General features: G+C 45.9%; 1 protein-coding gene across 1 annotated transcript in view; it reads right to left on the reverse strand.

Moving 5' to 3' along the window:
- Positions 1 to 416: 416 nt before the first annotated feature.
- RXRG (retinoid X receptor gamma) overlaps positions 417 to 16,819 on the reverse strand; it is a 44,136-nt gene continuing 27,733 nt past the window's right edge. Inside the window, exons 5-10 of the mRNA XM_060009114.1 lie at positions 11,277 to 11,437; positions 11,031 to 11,160; positions 9,599 to 9,731; positions 8,326 to 8,417; positions 6,954 to 7,059; positions 417 to 707 (exon numbers count right to left, since the gene is read on the reverse strand). Coding sequence (XP_059865097.1) covers positions 560 to 707; positions 6,954 to 7,059; positions 8,326 to 8,417; positions 9,599 to 9,731; positions 11,031 to 11,160; positions 11,277 to 11,437 — 770 coding nt within the window. The 3' untranslated portion in view covers positions 417 to 559. The remainder of the gene's footprint in view (positions 708 to 6,953; positions 7,060 to 8,325; positions 8,418 to 9,598; positions 9,732 to 11,030; positions 11,161 to 11,276; positions 11,438 to 16,819) is intronic.

Below are 16,819 nucleotides of genomic sequence, written 5' to 3' on the forward strand. Positions count from 1 at the left end.
TCCAGGCTGGCTCTGAAAGACAATGTTTCTTCCCAATCTCTCCAGGGGCTACCCTGGGGCAAAGCTAGCTGTGCCCAGCTTAGACATGGGGTATCTAACTGTGGGATTTATTGGTGCAGGACCCCAGCCTCATCCCCCATTCCTAACCCCCCATACCTTTCCTCCTACATCTGAGATAACTGCCCTGCTGCACAATAATTCACCCCATGCTCCATGCAGTGCCAATATCACATATATTACTTTATTATTTGGTCATTGGCTTTCCAATGCAAGTGAAAAAATAATTTAAACTAATTATATGTACAGAGGCTTGGTTAGTTTTCCCAAGGACTTCCAGAAAGATCCCCAGCCCCTTAAATAGCAAAGAAGGGTTACCGTCAACATCTATACAAAACTCCACCTATAAAAGTCGCATGTGTAGAAAGGTTTCTTTATTATAAGCATCACGTTTGGGGAACAGGAAGGGTTGGGGGTGGGGGGCGGAGGAACGTGTGCAGGGGGGTGGTCCACACACACCTGCCCTGACTAGTCCTGTGTAGGAGGCTGTGGCTGGTGAGGCTCAGGTGATCTGCAGTGGGGTCTCCAGCATCTCCATTAGGAAGGTGTCAATGGGTGTGTCCCCGATGAGCTTGAAGAAGAAGAGGTGCTCCAGGCACTTCAAGCCGATGGAGCGCAAGGCTGGGAGGCGCAGCAAGAGCTTGGCAAACCTGTGGAGAAGCAAGGAGACATTAAGGACTGGGGAGCCAGCATGCACGGGGCAGCTGCTGGCCTGAGGCAGCTCATTTGGTCTTCCTGACCAATCTGTGATTAGAAGAAAGAGCCTCGTTGGGGAGACTAAGGCAGTTGGAGAACCTCTAATTCTGGAGAGCTTCAGAAATAGGCTAGAGGTCTTGCTATGCTTCTTAAAGGTGGAAGTTGGATCCTGTGACCTCTTGAGAATCTCTTGAATTCTGTGACCACATCCCAGAATTGCCCTCAGCACCCCCATTCGTGGTGGGCAAGAGGAAAAGCTAGCCTGCTGATGCTGACTCACATCTCCAACCCTAACCAGCTGGTGCTCCTTACACTCTCTGTGCCTGGGGATTCCTGGGAAGATTTGCCAAAGCATTTAGAACAGCACAGCACGGCGGATGTGCAGAATCCACAGGGGCTCTCGCCACTGGCTGAACGTGTTTGTGTACAAACCACGCACCAGGCAGTGAGATAGGTTCTGGGATCCAAGAAGAGCCCCCCACTCTCAGGACCAGCAGTTCTCAGCTCCTCGCCAGACTCTGCTTTCCCTCATACCACACTTACTTTAAGCAATGCGACCTCAATGTGCCTCAGTTACCACATTTCTGTTACCCGTTTAGAACCACTTCGTACATCAGCTTCGTAGTCTGTGCTTACTTTTATTTTGTTTTGTTTTTTAATTTTTTTTGCCTAAGTGTGACTTTCTTTTTTAAATTTTTTGAAAATTTTTATTGAAATATAGTTGATTTACAATGTTGTGTTAGTTTCAGGTGTACAGCAAAGTGACTCCTATATATATATATATACATGTATATATATGCTTTTTTAGATCCTTTTCCATTATAGGTTATTACAAGATATTGACTATAGTTCCCTGTGCTATATAGTGGTCCTTGTTGGTTGTATATTTTATATATAGTAGTGTGTATATTTGAATCCCAAACTTCTAATTTATCCCTCCGCCCCCTTTCACCTTTGGTAACCATAATTTCTTTTCTATGTCTGTGAGTCTATTTCTGTTTTGTAAGTAAGTTCATTTATATCAATTTTTTAGATTCCACATATAATCAGTGTCATATATTTGTCTTTCTCTGTCTGATTTACTTCACTTAGTATGATAATCTCTAGCCACTATGGAGACTAGTACGCAGGTTCCTTAAAAAACTAAAAGTAGAGCTACCATACGATCCAGCAATCCCACTCCTGGGCGTATATCTGGAGGAAATTCTAATTCAAAAAGATTCATGCACCCCAGTGTTCACTGCAGCACTGTTTACAATAGCCAGGTCATGGAAGCAACCTAAATGTCCATCAGCAGACGAATGGATAAAAAAGATGTGGGGAGGTTTCCCTGGTGGTGCAGTGGTTAAGAGCCTGCCTGCCGATGCAGGGGACACGGGTTCGTGCCCCGGTCCGGGAAGATCCCACATGCCGCGGAGCGGCTGGGCCCGTGAGCCATGGCCACTGAGCCTGCGCGTCCGGAGCCTGTGCTCCGCAACGGGAGAGGCCGCAACAGTGAGAGGCCCGCGTACCGCAAAAAAAAAAAAAAAAAAAAAAGATGTGGAGGGTGTGTGTATACACACACACACACACACACACACACACACACACACTGGAATATTACTCAGCCATAAACAATAATGAAATAATGCCATTTGCAGCAACGTGGACGTGCTTACCTTTCAGTTAGGAAGAGAGAGAGACAGAAAATAGTAGCCTTCACCCCTGAGGGGCCCCCAGTCTGGAGAGAGAATACACACACCCATGCATACACACACACTCACATATGCCTCCCACACATGTGCACACAGACCCCCTCACCACTCTCACACATACACACACTTGTGCACACACATTCACTCACACTCATACACCCTCACACACATGAGCTTGCACGTATTCACACGTGTAAAAGTATACACACACATTCTCCTCCATTCTCACCTGCCCTCACACACTGGTACACCCACACACACAAATGCATGTGTACACACACACACACACGCACACCTATAATTAAGGACCTTAGTTGTAAGGCTCATCAAAGGGAAAGAGACTAGTGTGTGAAGGAATTAGCCTCACACATACAGGGCCCTTTTCAGGCTCCTCAATCTGCCACATTTCCAACATGCTTCTGTGGTCTCTCTTCACCTCTCAAAATTCTTTTTGCCAGTGAAGCTTATTTTTAATGTTATTACGGATAATGACTGGAAATCAAATAACTCTACTCACAATTTCCAATAAAAAGTACAGGAATCGGAATCTTGTTAGTCACGGTGGCCTTAAATCAGCAACTTCCAGTTGGGCCGGATCTTCACTGGGCGTCACAACAATATTTCACGAGAAGTTTTCAAATTGGAGTTTTAATACTCCTCGAAAATGCGTCTAGGTCTATATGCATGCCGAAAGGAGTTTTAAGGAAATGTGGCAATATAAGAAGAACAGAGTGGCACCACCTAAAAAGGTAAGAATTACCTCCCTACATGGAAAAATTAAAGGTCTATACCAAGGCCAACACACACCTTCAAAACATTTGATTAGAAAGCCTCTGAGTGGGACTTCCCTGGTGGTCCAGTGGTTAGGGTTGTGCGTTTTCACTGCAGGGAGCACAGGTTTGATCCCTGGTCAGGGAACTAAGATCCCACAGGCCTCTCGATGTGGCAAAAAAAAAAAAAAAGGAAGCCTCTGAGTGCATCTGAATGGTATCACCGTTAGATAAGAACAAGGAGGCTGAGCTCCTGGTCAAGGCTCTGCCACGAAAGAGGTTTCTGTAATTAGGCAAAGAAAACGGCTTCTTTATAAAGTGTGAAGTTAGGCTGACGTTAGCTCTGAAAATGTATTTTTTTACTCTAAAAATGCCAAAGTTTTACAATGTGTAAAATGCTAACCATTCTAGACACAAACTATTATATATAGTATGGATAAACAACAAGGGCCTGCCGTATAGCACAGGAAACTATATTCAACACCCTGTGATAAACTATAATAAAAAGAATGTGAAAAAGAATGTATATATATATATATATATATATATATATATATATATAAATCACTGTGCTTCGCAGCAGAAATTGACACATTGTAAATCAACTATACTTCAATAAAATAATTTTTTAAAAAATGTTAACCATAAGACTGCTGTCTTTGCTGTCTGTCCCAGGTTTGGGAGCTAAGATCAGGATGTAGAAATAAACACACCCCCTAATAGCCACAGCCACAGGGTCGCATTCCTCGCTCACATGTTTGGCAACAAGGGGCACTCACAGCCTTTGAAGGCACCTGCTGTGTGAGAGAAAGAAGGTTCCTGCAAACTCTGCCCCCTCCTGAGTTTTGATGTCTGCTTCTGGCTAGAGGAAGCAGAACTCGCCCCTGTGAGGTGTACTTCTGAAAAGTCTCCACGGAGTGGCAGCCCTCCACCACCAAGAAAACGGCCTTGACAGGGCTTGTGTGCCACCAGGGACCCCCTCAACCACTTTCTGCAAACCAGAGGTGACCAGCCTTCGGCACACTTGCCCACCTGGTTGAGCCAAGTGACATCCCTGATGGACCTGCTCAGCACCAGGGTGGTCACCCACTGTCCAGGCTGTACTGGATGCACCTAAGGGACATGCAGGGACCCAGTCCCTGCACTCCCTCCCTGAACTCCCAGGCCCTGCCCTGGGCCAGGCAACAAGTGTTGGCATCTCTGCCTAGTGCCTGGGGGCCGCCCAGGCCCCTGGCTGTCCCCTTCCTGGGAAAACAGGCAAGTTCCAAAGTTTTTAAAGTGTTATTCATTAGAAACAATCTAAATGTCAACCACAGAACGATGACTAGATACATTAGGATACACCCATCCTGTGAAATATTACAGACTCATTGAAAATAAGAATTTTGTGCTTTTCAATATCTGATAAAATGTCTAAAATAGCTAATGGAGCAAAATAATACGCCAAACCATATGATTTCAGATCTGTAAATATACATTTCTATGTATACATACATTGATACACAAAGCTGCTAGAAAAAAATATACCTCCCAAATTTACAAGCAGTTTATATTACCCTATTTATTTAAAAACATTTTCCTTATTTCCTACCAAAGCATGCTTGGCTTTTATAATAAGATAGAAAAGAGTTCTATTTTTTTTTTTTTTTTTTGAGGTACGCGGGCCTCTCACTGTTGCGGCCTCTCCCGTTGCGGAGCACAGGCTCCAGACGCGCAGGCTCAGCGGCCATGGCTCACGGGCCCAGCCGCTCCGCGGCATGTGGGATCTTCCCGGGCCGGGGCACGAACCCGTGTCCCCTGCATCGGCAGGCGGACTCTCAACCACTGCACCACCAGGGAAGCCCTAGGAGTCTTGTTTTTTAAAGAGGTAAACAGCACTACCTAGAGCCAAGTCCAGGAAAAGGATGAATGTGAGCCTTCCTAGTCCTAATGCCCTGCACACGATATGTGCACACAGACACACACACACACACAAACACACACACACACACACGAGTAATGCTGCCTTACAGCTGGGAGATTCAGTGGATGTCATCCAGCACAGGGCTTTCAGTCAGCTCTCACTGGCCAGAAGCTGAGCTGATGCTGGCAGCCAGGCCCTGCTGGTTGGGTAGGGCTCTTTCAACCTCACCCACTTCAGATGTAGGAGAGACTGCCAGGTGCCTATCAAAATCCATTCTTCCCTTCTTCCTTGGCATCCAGCTGCACACATTCTCCAGTCTCCTTCTTGGCTAGCTGGTCCATGTGACCAAGTTTTAGCCAATGGAAGTGAGTAAAGGGAGGGGGTACCCTTTCCAGATCAATGTGTTGCCCATATAGCCTCACCTCTGTGCTCCCTCTCCTCTTTCCCTTCCACCATCAGCATACAAAACACAATGAGAGGGCTTCCCTGGTGACACAGTGGTTGAGAGTCCGCCTGCCGATGCAGGGGATGCGGGTTCGTGCCCCAGTCCGGGAAGATCCCACATGCCGCGGAGAAGCTGGGTCCGTGAGCCATGGCCGCTGAGCCTGCGCGTCCATAGCCTGTGCTCCGCAGCGGGAGAGGCCACAGCAGTGAGAGGCCCGCGTACCAAAAAAAAAAAAAAAACCACAATGAGACTCGGCGACATGGTGGAACCCCAGGAAGGAAGGAGCCTGGGTCCCCGAGCGATGGTGTGGAAGAAAGTCACCACACTAGACTGATTACCCATCCAGGACTGATTTGTGAGGAAGAAATAAACTTGTGTTCAACCATTGACATTTGGGAAGTCTGTTGTCGCAGCTTAGTCTCCATAAGACACAAGGCCTGCACATTTATTGTATCAACTGGCTGGACCCCACTCACACAGATGCATTCATTGCCTGTGATAAGAAATGAGCTCAGCCTCTTCCGGACAACTGAGAGATAGTGGCTTATGATCCAGGAAAAATGGGCTAATGGAAATGAGACTCCACAGAGGAATAGAAGTCATCAGTGAGAATTGGGAGCATAGGTAATTAATCCTAAACACAAACTCATGCCTTTAAAGAAGTTTTTTTCAAGTTTCATTTCCCATTTTCTGTGAGGTTTGAGGATCATATTCTCTCTTTTTAACTAGAGTTAGTGGAGGAGGAAAATTCTATTCAGCTGTACTTGGGGGAAACATTTGGGGAAAGAATTTTTTTAACCACTCAGGAATACGGGTAGATGGCCTCAGAGATCCTCTGACCGATATCTTCCTTTTCAGACAAGAAGCCCAGACCCAGGACCTTGCCAGAGGCTACAGACGGCACCCTCGGGGCTAGCGGTCACCTCTCCTGGCTACCAAAGCCTGTACCTTTTTCTGCAGGGGGGCTTCCATGAGGGCAAAGCAGAAAGCAATGCAGTCACACTGAAAAGCACAAGCTCTTCGAAATCAGACAAACTTGGGTTCCCAACCTGCCCCACCGTGCAGCAGCTCTGTGACCCTGGGCAAGTTTCCTTTCTGAGCCTTGGGGCCTCTTTAGAAATTGGAGCTAAGGATTCCCACCATCGTTCGTTCACTGGGGTGTTCATTCAACATTTAAAGATGAATACTAATTGTTAGGCTCTGATGCCAAAGTGGTGAACAGTGGGTGAACAAGACGGGCGAGACCTCCGGTTTCACGGAGCCAGTGTCTGAGTAACTTTGAGACGGTTGTGAAAAAATCTAGACAGTGCCTGCTGCATGTCGCCATTCATTAATGGCAGATCAGAAGAGTTGCTGCAGTTGTTACCATTCTTCCAGGACTCCCTCACCTGCCTGGTTGTTCCGGGTACTTCTGCTTGGTGTAGGCCTCGAGGGTGGCATAAACCTTCTCTCGCAGAGTCTCCACCTCAGAGGGGTTGGACAGACCCTTGGCATCTGAAAAAGACAGTTGATTCAACCTCTCCTTACACACCTCTGCGGGACACCCTTCTACAGAGTCTGTCCCCATTCACACAGGCCACGTCCTGCAGAGTTACGAGAGACACGCTGGATGGGGGACACTCTGAAATACACAAAGCCAGCCCTTTGTGCCCTCACACCTCCTTCCTGTGCCCAATCTACCCAATAAACTCTTGGAGCAAAGGTACGCACGGCTGACTGCAAGGAGGAGAGTTTTCTTTTATCCGGGCCATTCTAGGAATACTACCTTCACACATTTATTGAGTGCTTACTGTGTGCTAAGCATGGACTGAATAAAGAGATGGGGTACAAAAACCGGACAGACCCACATCCTGTATCAAGTAACAGACCACCTAATTCAGGAGATGAAGCATGTGCATCAATTACTATGCAATTCTGAATACTCATCTTTCTTGACCCACAGCAGCATCTGAAGAAGCTGATCTCTTCCTCCTTCTTGAAATGCTTTTCCTCCCTGGGCCCCCCAGGACACTACTCTTTGGTTCTTCCCTGTCTCACTCACTGCCCCCTCTCAGGCTTCTTTGCTGGCTCGTCCTTCTCTCTGCAACCTCTAAATATCACCATGCCCCAGGGCTTAGCCCTCAGCCCTCTGCTCTGCAATGCCTCTACTTTTCTCTCGGTCTCAGAGCCTTGCACGCCAGGTCTAGGCTGATAGCTCTCAAATGTACATCTCCGGTCCTGCCTCTTCTCTGAACTCCAGACTCACATAAACAATTGCTTCCGGGAGAGCCACTCTTGGACGTTTACTATCCATCTCAGATTCTCACGTCCAAAGTCCTGATTCCTAGCCACCCACCCTTTGAACTGCCATTTCAGTAAATGAAACCTCTGTTTTTCCAAGTGTTCAAGAAAACAAAATGAAAAATTCTAAGAATTATATTTAATACCTCTCTTTCTTTCACACCCTATCAGCAAATCCCATTGGCTCTGTCTAAAAATATATGTAGAACCCGACCACTTTTTACCGCCTTCTTTGCTACTACCCTAGCCCTCTGGCATCTCTCGTCCTCCCCACCTGCCCCCAAACATGCACACTCCACGTCCATTTGAGACCCTTTTCAAGATGGCTCGAGGAGCAGAGGCCATGAAGAGTTGACTCCTTGTCCTCCCCAGGATAGGTCTCCTGGCCCTCCCTTATCTGCCTCTGCTGAGCTAGAAGACTAGAGAACATCAGAGCACTGGGGGCCGACCATGGAGGAGAGCTAAGCACGACGCACTCACCTGGGTTAAAGAGCACGATGGCTCGTAGGCACCCCAGCTCCGACTTATCCATCTGCATGTCTTTCATTTTGGAGACCAGCTCAGTCAGAACTCTGCTCACAGGAAACAATGGCAGGTGATGAGAAAATCATGAATACCAGGCCAAGGGCTGATAAAATGAATGCAACCAATATTTATTGTGTACCCACCCCATTTTCCAGTAGATGCGCCAGGTACTAGGGGCACAGAGATGAATAAGATACAGTCCCTGATCTCAAAGAGCTCACAGTTTCATTAAAGAAACAGACACAGAAGCAATACGTAGCAGCAACACAAAGCCAATAACTGGCATGATCAAAGTCCCAGGGAACACCGAGGATGAGGCAGTGAACACAGAGAGGGAGCTGGAAAGGCAGCCTAGAGGATTTGGGAATTGGCAGAAATGCAACGGGCAAAGCAGGGTGAGGGCATCGCATGTCTGGAAGAACACTGCAAAGGACGGCGTTCCGTGACAGGGCAGAAATTTCTAGACACCATCAAGAGGGCTGAGTCAACTGAAGACCATGATAGTCTCCATGTGGAACATGTTGTGGGAAAAGGCAGGGAAGGAGTAGGGACATCTTAGATGGACATGCGCACGGCCCTGGAAGACCATTTATGGTGGGGTTCGGAAGGGACCACAGGGCCCTGGCATTGGACAGAGAGACTATTTTCAATCTTACTCTTCCTTTCCCAGTTCTCCGTCCTTTCACCCGCCCATTCATCTCTCATCTCTTTAAAACACCTGGCTTAATTTTCCTTTAGAACCATTTAAGGCACAGAACCCCAGACTCAGGCTGTTGCTCTTATAGCAGGATTCCCCCAGAGAGCCTGATGCAGAGACCAGCAAAAACCTCAGCTCATCTTTCCCAGATTCCTAAAGTCAGATCCTAAACCCTCATTCCCATCCAGGCCCCCTTGGATAAGCAGTTCAAACTCCCCACTCCCACCTTACTAGGTAATGTCAACAATACAGTCTCTTCCCTGGAAACCTTTAGGGATAATAGGGTCTTTCATCTGCCAGCAACTCTGTTGGCCTCTGATTGACCCCATCTCCTTGGATAACCGTTTCTTTTAATCCCTTTCTCATTCCCCAGGTTTATGTTTTCATGTGCTGAACGGTCTCTGCTTCCAGCCAGTACAGCTGATTGGGCTGTCCATCCTACATCCCAGCACTACCCACAGGTACACACACACACATGCACACATGTGTACACACACACACATACAAGCGCCGGAAGTAGAATAGAGCCACCTGTCAAAGATGGAGCCAACCCCAGCACTGTGGGCACTGCTCCGGTGGACGTGTAAACCCGTGGCCAGAAGGATGCCATCCTGCACAGAAACGGAGCGGTGGGAAAAGGAGGCGATCAGCAATTCATTCCACCCTGCAAGAATAAGAAGGAGGCCTTGAGGGAAACCTGACCACACCCTTGCTTCATTGATAATCACCCAAGGCATGTACTGTTATCCTTTGGAATAAAAGCAGAACCAGAAATCCAGGGAGGTCAAAAACTAGTTCCAGACGACACCACTAATTAGTGAGGGAAAAAAGGGTAAGACTGGGGTCCCCTGACTCGTGGGTCTGCTCCTCCCCCACAGTCTCTCCAATGCAGCGCAGAATGGCAGCTTGAGGGCAAGGACTCTTTTTTTCCCTCCAGTCCATCAACAAATATGGATTGAACACTTAACGGTAACGGTCACTGTGTTAGCTGCCATGGTAGATAAAGCGAGTATACCCTGCAGTGTCTGCCCCCAGGACATGACAAGCTGGTTTTACTTCTTAGGCATTGTTTAGTAGCACCCAGCACGGCATGTAGCTTTCCATCGACACTCAGGGATCGCTCATTATCTAACAGGGATGAAATAAGTGGACTGGCTCCCCAGGCTCAGCGAATCTTCATGAAATGTCCCTGCTGGCTCCATGACAAAGAGGAGATTTGGCCTGTGTCAACTGCACAGTGTCCCAGAAATGGGAGGCTAGAGAGATGATAGCATGTAGAATCTTAAAATAGGAAGGGACCCTGGAATCTTTCTAGTAAAAGCCTGAGCAAAAATCTTTGGCTTCCCCTATTTCACCTGTGAAATGGGAATATCTCTATTTTCCAATTTCATAATAGTTAATGAGGCACAGCTTCAGATTGTCTTGAATAACAATTGTTTAACTGTCTTTGAAGATTAAATGCAAATTATAAAGGCTGCATAAAATTTGCATGGAAAAAGAGCCTTTCTTGGTCACTAAAAGGATTCTAGGAAGCAGTTTAAGAGAACCAATGGACAGAAAAATCTCATTAAATAGAAAATTCTCACCTTCTTGTAAACCTGCCTTGTTTCTTTAATTATGTGTGTGTTTAAAAGCTATTTTTCTCTGATAATAAAATGCATGTAGAAACTAATAAAAATTTCATTAAGTATAAAAGAGAAAATTTAAATATTAAAAAAAAGAAAAAGAGTCTTACTCCTCCATTAACAGTGTTTCATTTGGAAATGCAAGTTTTGGGGGCGGGCCATCCAAATTTCAGAGCTTACCAATAATATAAAAAAGAACAACCTCGGATAGGGTTATCCTGTCTCAGCAAGGTGCACAGCTTGGATGGGTTACGGCTCCATCAGGTCACTTGTTTTAGGATCCCAAGGGTAATTTCAAAATGGCAACCCAAGAAGAAAGGAGCCCTGGTATCCCTTACCTGCCCGGAGCAGAATGACCTGGTCCTCCAAGGTGAGGTCAGAGAAGTGGGGAATACGCTTGGCCCATTCAACGAGAGTAAAGAGCTGCTTGTCAGCAGCATGGCATATGTTGGTGACAGGGTCATTTGTCTAAAAAAGGAACAAAGTACTCTGAACGGACAGGTTCTAGGACTCAAACATACTCCTTCCCCATCTCCAGCCCCCTCCAAGAAATAGGATATGGATGGAGATCTAAGACCACCTACCGAATTCTCCATGTTCATGTCACCGTAGGATTCTGTCTTTGGTTCAACAGCAAGTTCAGCCTCCAGAATCCTCTCCACGGGCATATCTTCATGGCCACCACTGGCACATTCTGCCTCACTCTCAGCCCGCTCCCGGCTTCTCTGCCTTTCTTCTTGCACAGCTGGCAGGGACAAGGACGTGCAGACGTTACCATATGCCCAGGACAACTGTGGGAAGGTTAATTACATCCCTAAGCCTCATTTTCCTCCTCTGTAAAATGGGCATCATGGTGGCAATGAATCAGAGATGCTGTCATGTTAACAGATGAAACCAAGAAAGCAGAGCTGAGCTGTTTTCTTATGCCTGTGCCAAACTATGGGTTTTTTCAGTCCACAGTCTTTCCAGTTCATTATGGTGGCCACTCTAAATGTGCCTTTTAAGCTTTAATAACCTCCAATTCTGCCCTTTCTTTTAATGAGCCACTGTCTCCTTGCATGCTGTCTCCCCTATCCTTCCTCCACCTGCTACCTCTAATAAACCGGGAGCATGCAGTAGTTAAGTAACGAGCACATTACTCTAAAAATTCCCTCTGTCAGATCCTGCGCATCACTCTTGGCATTCGCGTCCCATTAGGTCTGCCCCTAGTGCACCGGCCTGAACACAGCATCACCTGATCTGACTTGTCAGGGAAGATCTTCAGGGAGCCGTGTGGGTATTTAGTAAGAGAAAGGGTGGAATAATGTCACCTAGATGACATTTCAGAATCAGCAGCTGATTTGGGGGGTGGGGAAGGGTACACAGGCAAAGGTGGAGGCTAGAATTTTCTCAGATTCCCCAAGTTTAGGGTTTTCATCAAAGAACCCTCTGGGTCTATACATTAGAATGTCAGGCAGACCCCTTTCCCAATTCTGTGCTCTTCACTGGGAAGAGGGTTAGTTTCTCTATGGGGTTAGTTTCCATCCTCTCGAAAGCTTCAGTTTCCATCTTCTTATTCCCAGTAGCGATAAGCAGAATTCAGTATTGGCACACATTTTCTAAATCCCAAGAATCGAGAAAATTATCCTCTAAGCAGTGGCCCAGAGGGACCTCAGTGACAGCTATTCCACGAGCAACTTCTACGTCTCATCTCCTCTCCTTTCCTCCCCTTTGTCCACTTTCCAAGGCTCCTCCTACTCTCTGAGCCACAAGGCTGCGGAATGAACTGGGACTGGATGCTGGACATCTAGTTTGTCACGCAAGTGATATTATTGATCTCTCAAAGTAGGTCAGAGAAGGGTCTGACAGCACAAATCTGGCTGATACATCACTGTCTCCAATAGAGACACACCAAGAAACCTCAAGATGAGAATGATATTCAGGGGTTGAGAGGGAGGGAGGGTAGGAAGGAAGGAGTAAAGGAAGAAAGGAAAGAGAGATTAAAGCAGGAGAGTAAGAAAAAGAAGAAATGGACGAGAAAAAGAGCAGAGAGGACAAAATACGAGAAGAGCAAAAATCATGTACCTTGGAGTCAAAGAAATCTTTTTCAAAATGGGCCCGACCGCTTCCTAGATAGTAACGTCGGACATGGTACTCAGCTTACAAAGCCTCGGTTTCCTTATATGTACAGTGGGGATTATAGTACTTACCTGAGATTGCTTTATGAAGATTAAACGAAACAATTATTTTAAAGTTTTTTGAAAAGTAGCATTTCCCCTCCCCTTGGCCTCTCTTTACACTCTCGGGCTCTGCTCTGGTCCTGTCTCTATCCCTGCTCTTGGCCTCTTCCTCCCTCTCCCTGTTTCTCTTTTCCCCTCATCCTTTCTTTCTGTCCATTTGGTTAGCCTTCATTCACTGACAACATACAGAAACTCTCATATGTGTTTTTATCATCAGTTGGATTTGCTGGTTAAAGTTGAATGCTTCTTGTATTAATTTTTTTTAAAGGTAGGTTAACGGGCATCTATTTGTCTTGATTTGAAAAGATGGGGGAAAGCAAACCAAATTCCTCTTGTGGCCCTCAATTGATTTCTTCTACAGATTTGTAGAGGAAAATAACCTTCACGCTCCAAAGAAAATAATCTTGACTTCAGGGAATTAGATTCTAATTCCAATTTTGCAATTCACTGAGTGATCCTTTGCTATTCAGTTCTCCTTTTTGTGACATAAATCTTACTGTCGTCAATGAGGAGTCACGTATCTGTTGTTGAAGCAAATCTTCTATGGCGCATTTTGAGCTACTGCTACTCAGTACATCAGGGTACATTGAAGGGCCAGTGGGACCTAAAACAGGATTTTCCATTAGTCCAACATACATTTATTGTGATGTATTAAAATAGTCAAAATGTATGGAGCCCTTTCTCTGTGTCAGAATTATGCTCAACACTTTTCATAATTAACCCCCACAAGAACCCTCTGAAGTGCTATGAACCACAGAGAAGTTAGGTAACCTGCCTGAGGTCACAGAGCTAGGAAGTGGTGAAGCCAGCATGTAGACCCAGTCTGGCTGCCTCCTGAGCTTACCCCTGACTCCAAGGCTCTGGGCTGGTTGGATTAATAGACCCACAGGAATGTCAAGTGCCGACCACAAATTGCCTCAAAAATAATCCATTCTCTTACTACCCAAACCACATTATATGATCCAAAATTATGGAAATAGACTTCCCCAGAACCCCTGAGGATCGTTTGGTGGCCTGGAAGTCAGAGGGTCCCAGTGCTACACCCACTCTGCCATTAGCTTGCCATGTAAGCTTAGGCAAGACCCCTAGCCTCTCAGAACCTCTGCTTCTTCTTTCAGGAAATGACTGTGTTACATCAGACACTCCAGCTTTATGTCCACTCCAGCTTCACCATTATGTACCCTGGTTTTAGGCAGGTGAATTCTGAGCCCACCCCAATTTCATCTCTCTCTGTCTGTCCAACTCTCTAGGAATGTAAATTCCATAGTATCACTCAGTTATCTGTTCCAGGATTTTATTAGTCTTGTCCTCAAGAAAGTGCCTGAACTGAGCCCCAAATTCTGTAAATGAAGGCCAGAAATGATAGTGGCGAAGGAAAGGCTGTCCAGTAACTTTTTAAAAGTGACCCTCGATATAGTGAGATGAAGAACTGATTCGCTTTTTGCCTTCTCTTTGTCAGGGCGAATAGTATCAATTCCTTTAGCAATTTCTCAGAGAGCCCCTTTCCCCTTCCTAATCTTTATTCCTCAGCTTTTCATCATTCCTGTTGCTCCACATTATTTGTTTTTTTTAATGCAGGAACCAAAACTGGACCCTACTTGCTATGAAAGAATCATAAATAATACTAGGTTTAAAAGAAGCACTGCCCATGCTCTTACAATCCACATGTCCCTGTTTGACTTAAAATAAAGAACCACGCTTCCCATCATTTGCTCTGTGAACCACTCTGACCCTAACTGAGCCAGAAATATTCAGGTTGAGTGGTTTGTTTTGTTTTGTTTTGTTTTTTTGCGGTACACGGCCTCTCACTCTTGTGGCCTCTGCCGTTGCGGAGTGCACGCTCCGGACGCGCAGGCTCAGTGGCCACGACTCACGGGCGCAGCCGCTGCACGGCATGTGGGATCCTCCCGGACTGGGGCATGAACCCGTGTCCCCTGCATCGGCAGGTGGACTCTCAACCACTGCGCCACCAGGGAAGCCCTCAGGTGGAGTTTTGAGAATCAGAATTAGACTGTGAGGCAGGAGAATCGAGCATAGGTGATTTGCAATCTGCAGCAATCATGCTCTATGCTGATGAGAGACACACTTTGGGGGCATTAATTTTATGTTTTGACTATCACAGTGGTGGAAGCTACAAAGAGTATCAATTCTATCCCAGGGAAGAGGAGACAGTCTCCACCAGCTGATTTTTCACATCACATGCTCCAGTCTAGAAAATTGTTGACCCCTCTACAGCAAGTATGACACAAGCATGAAGTAGTCACTCAAGTCATACTTGATGAATGAATGACTGAGTGAATGAATCCTTTTTAGAAGCTCCTGCATTACTAAAACTTATGATTCCGATATTTAGTTTAAATCACTCATCCATTCTCTCAACAGTTTTTTCTTAAATGTCTACTATGTGCTAGTCACTGGTGATATAGCCTTGGGGGAACAAAAGGCAGGAAAAATATCCCTGCGTTCTTGGAGACAGACAGCAGACAAAAGTTTAAAGTACGTTAGATAGTGGTAAGTGCTGTGGGAAAGAGACTGGGAAGTATGAGGGTGTTTGGGGCAATCTGAGACAGTGTAGTCAGGCAAAGCTTTATCAAGAAGTTGACAATCAGGTAAAGGTACGAAGGAGGAGAAGTGAGTCATGCAGGTACCTGGGAAGAGGGCAGTCCAAGCAGACAGAACAGTAAGTGCAAAGGCCCTAAAGTGGGAGGACCCCTGATGGCCCAGCAAAGACACTAGGAAGGCTGGAGCAGAGAGACATGGGGCAGCCAGACTATGTATGACCTTGAAGTCATGACCAGAATTTTGCCTTTCTTTTCTGAGTAAGAAGGGAAGGCATCAGAGGGTTTTGGTGAAGGAAAGGCTTCACCTGACCCACTTGTTCAAAGCCTTACTCAGGTTGCTTTGATAAGGAGAGACCGAAGGAAGATGAAGACGGAAGCAGAGAAACTTCTCAGGAGGCTATTTGTATTATTACTAAAAAGAGTGGTGGCTTGGTGATAACAGTAAAAATAGTGAGACATGGAAAGATTCTGAACATCTTTTGAGAAAGAGAGAAGATTTCCTCACCCATTGAATGTGGTGTATGAAAGAAAAAGAGGTGTCCAATGGCTTTTGGTCTGAGCAACTGAAAAATGGCTATTTCCTAAAATGGGGAGGACCGTGTGATGAACAGGTTAGGAGGACAGATTTGGGGGTCTGTCCATTTGAGATTCTGATCTGGGAGTAAGCGGTCCTAGTCTCTGTTCATCACCTACCTGGGGACCTTGGAAAACTCACTCCATCAGTCCAAGCCTGTTTCCTTGGCTGTAGAATGGTTAGGGTTATTAAGTTATTCTCAAGGGCCACCTCCATCTCAAACATGCTAGGAATATCATTTTTTTTCCTTCTTGGTAGCATTCTCTCTTAGAAGGGGCTCAAACTTTTTCTTCATTGGTCCTTTCAGTCAGCCTCTCCCCTCCTCACAGAAAAGAAGTTCTTCAAGAATAAGAAGCCACCTGGGAGTGACTAAACGCCTTGTTCCCATTTCCTAGAGAGAGAGGCAGGACCTCCTTACTCTGAAATCTATTAAGATTCACCATTTACTACACCCTGTACTTGCTTGAGTTCACCAGCTAATTAACTGCCCAATTCAGGTTATTTGTATTACTTAACAGAAAGACTTTTTGATCTGTACATAAACACAAAGCACTTTCAGATTTTTTTCTTCTACAGCAACCCAGCTAACCCACACTGTAAGTTTGAAAGATGTAACATTTAAAAACGCATGATGACGATCTCTCTGAATGAGAAGGCAAAGTCTGATGATTGGTAACGCCAATAATCCCCAAAGACTTTGGAATACACCAATCTCAGAGGATTTGTAGCAGACCAAGCTTATAAAAGCCCAGAGAGATTCATCAAACCAGCAA

Source organism: Delphinus delphis, chromosome 1, assembly GCF_949987515.2.
Source record: "Delphinus delphis chromosome 1, mDelDel1.2, whole genome shotgun sequence".
Taxonomy (NCBI): domain Eukaryota; kingdom Metazoa; phylum Chordata; class Mammalia; order Artiodactyla; family Delphinidae; genus Delphinus; species Delphinus delphis.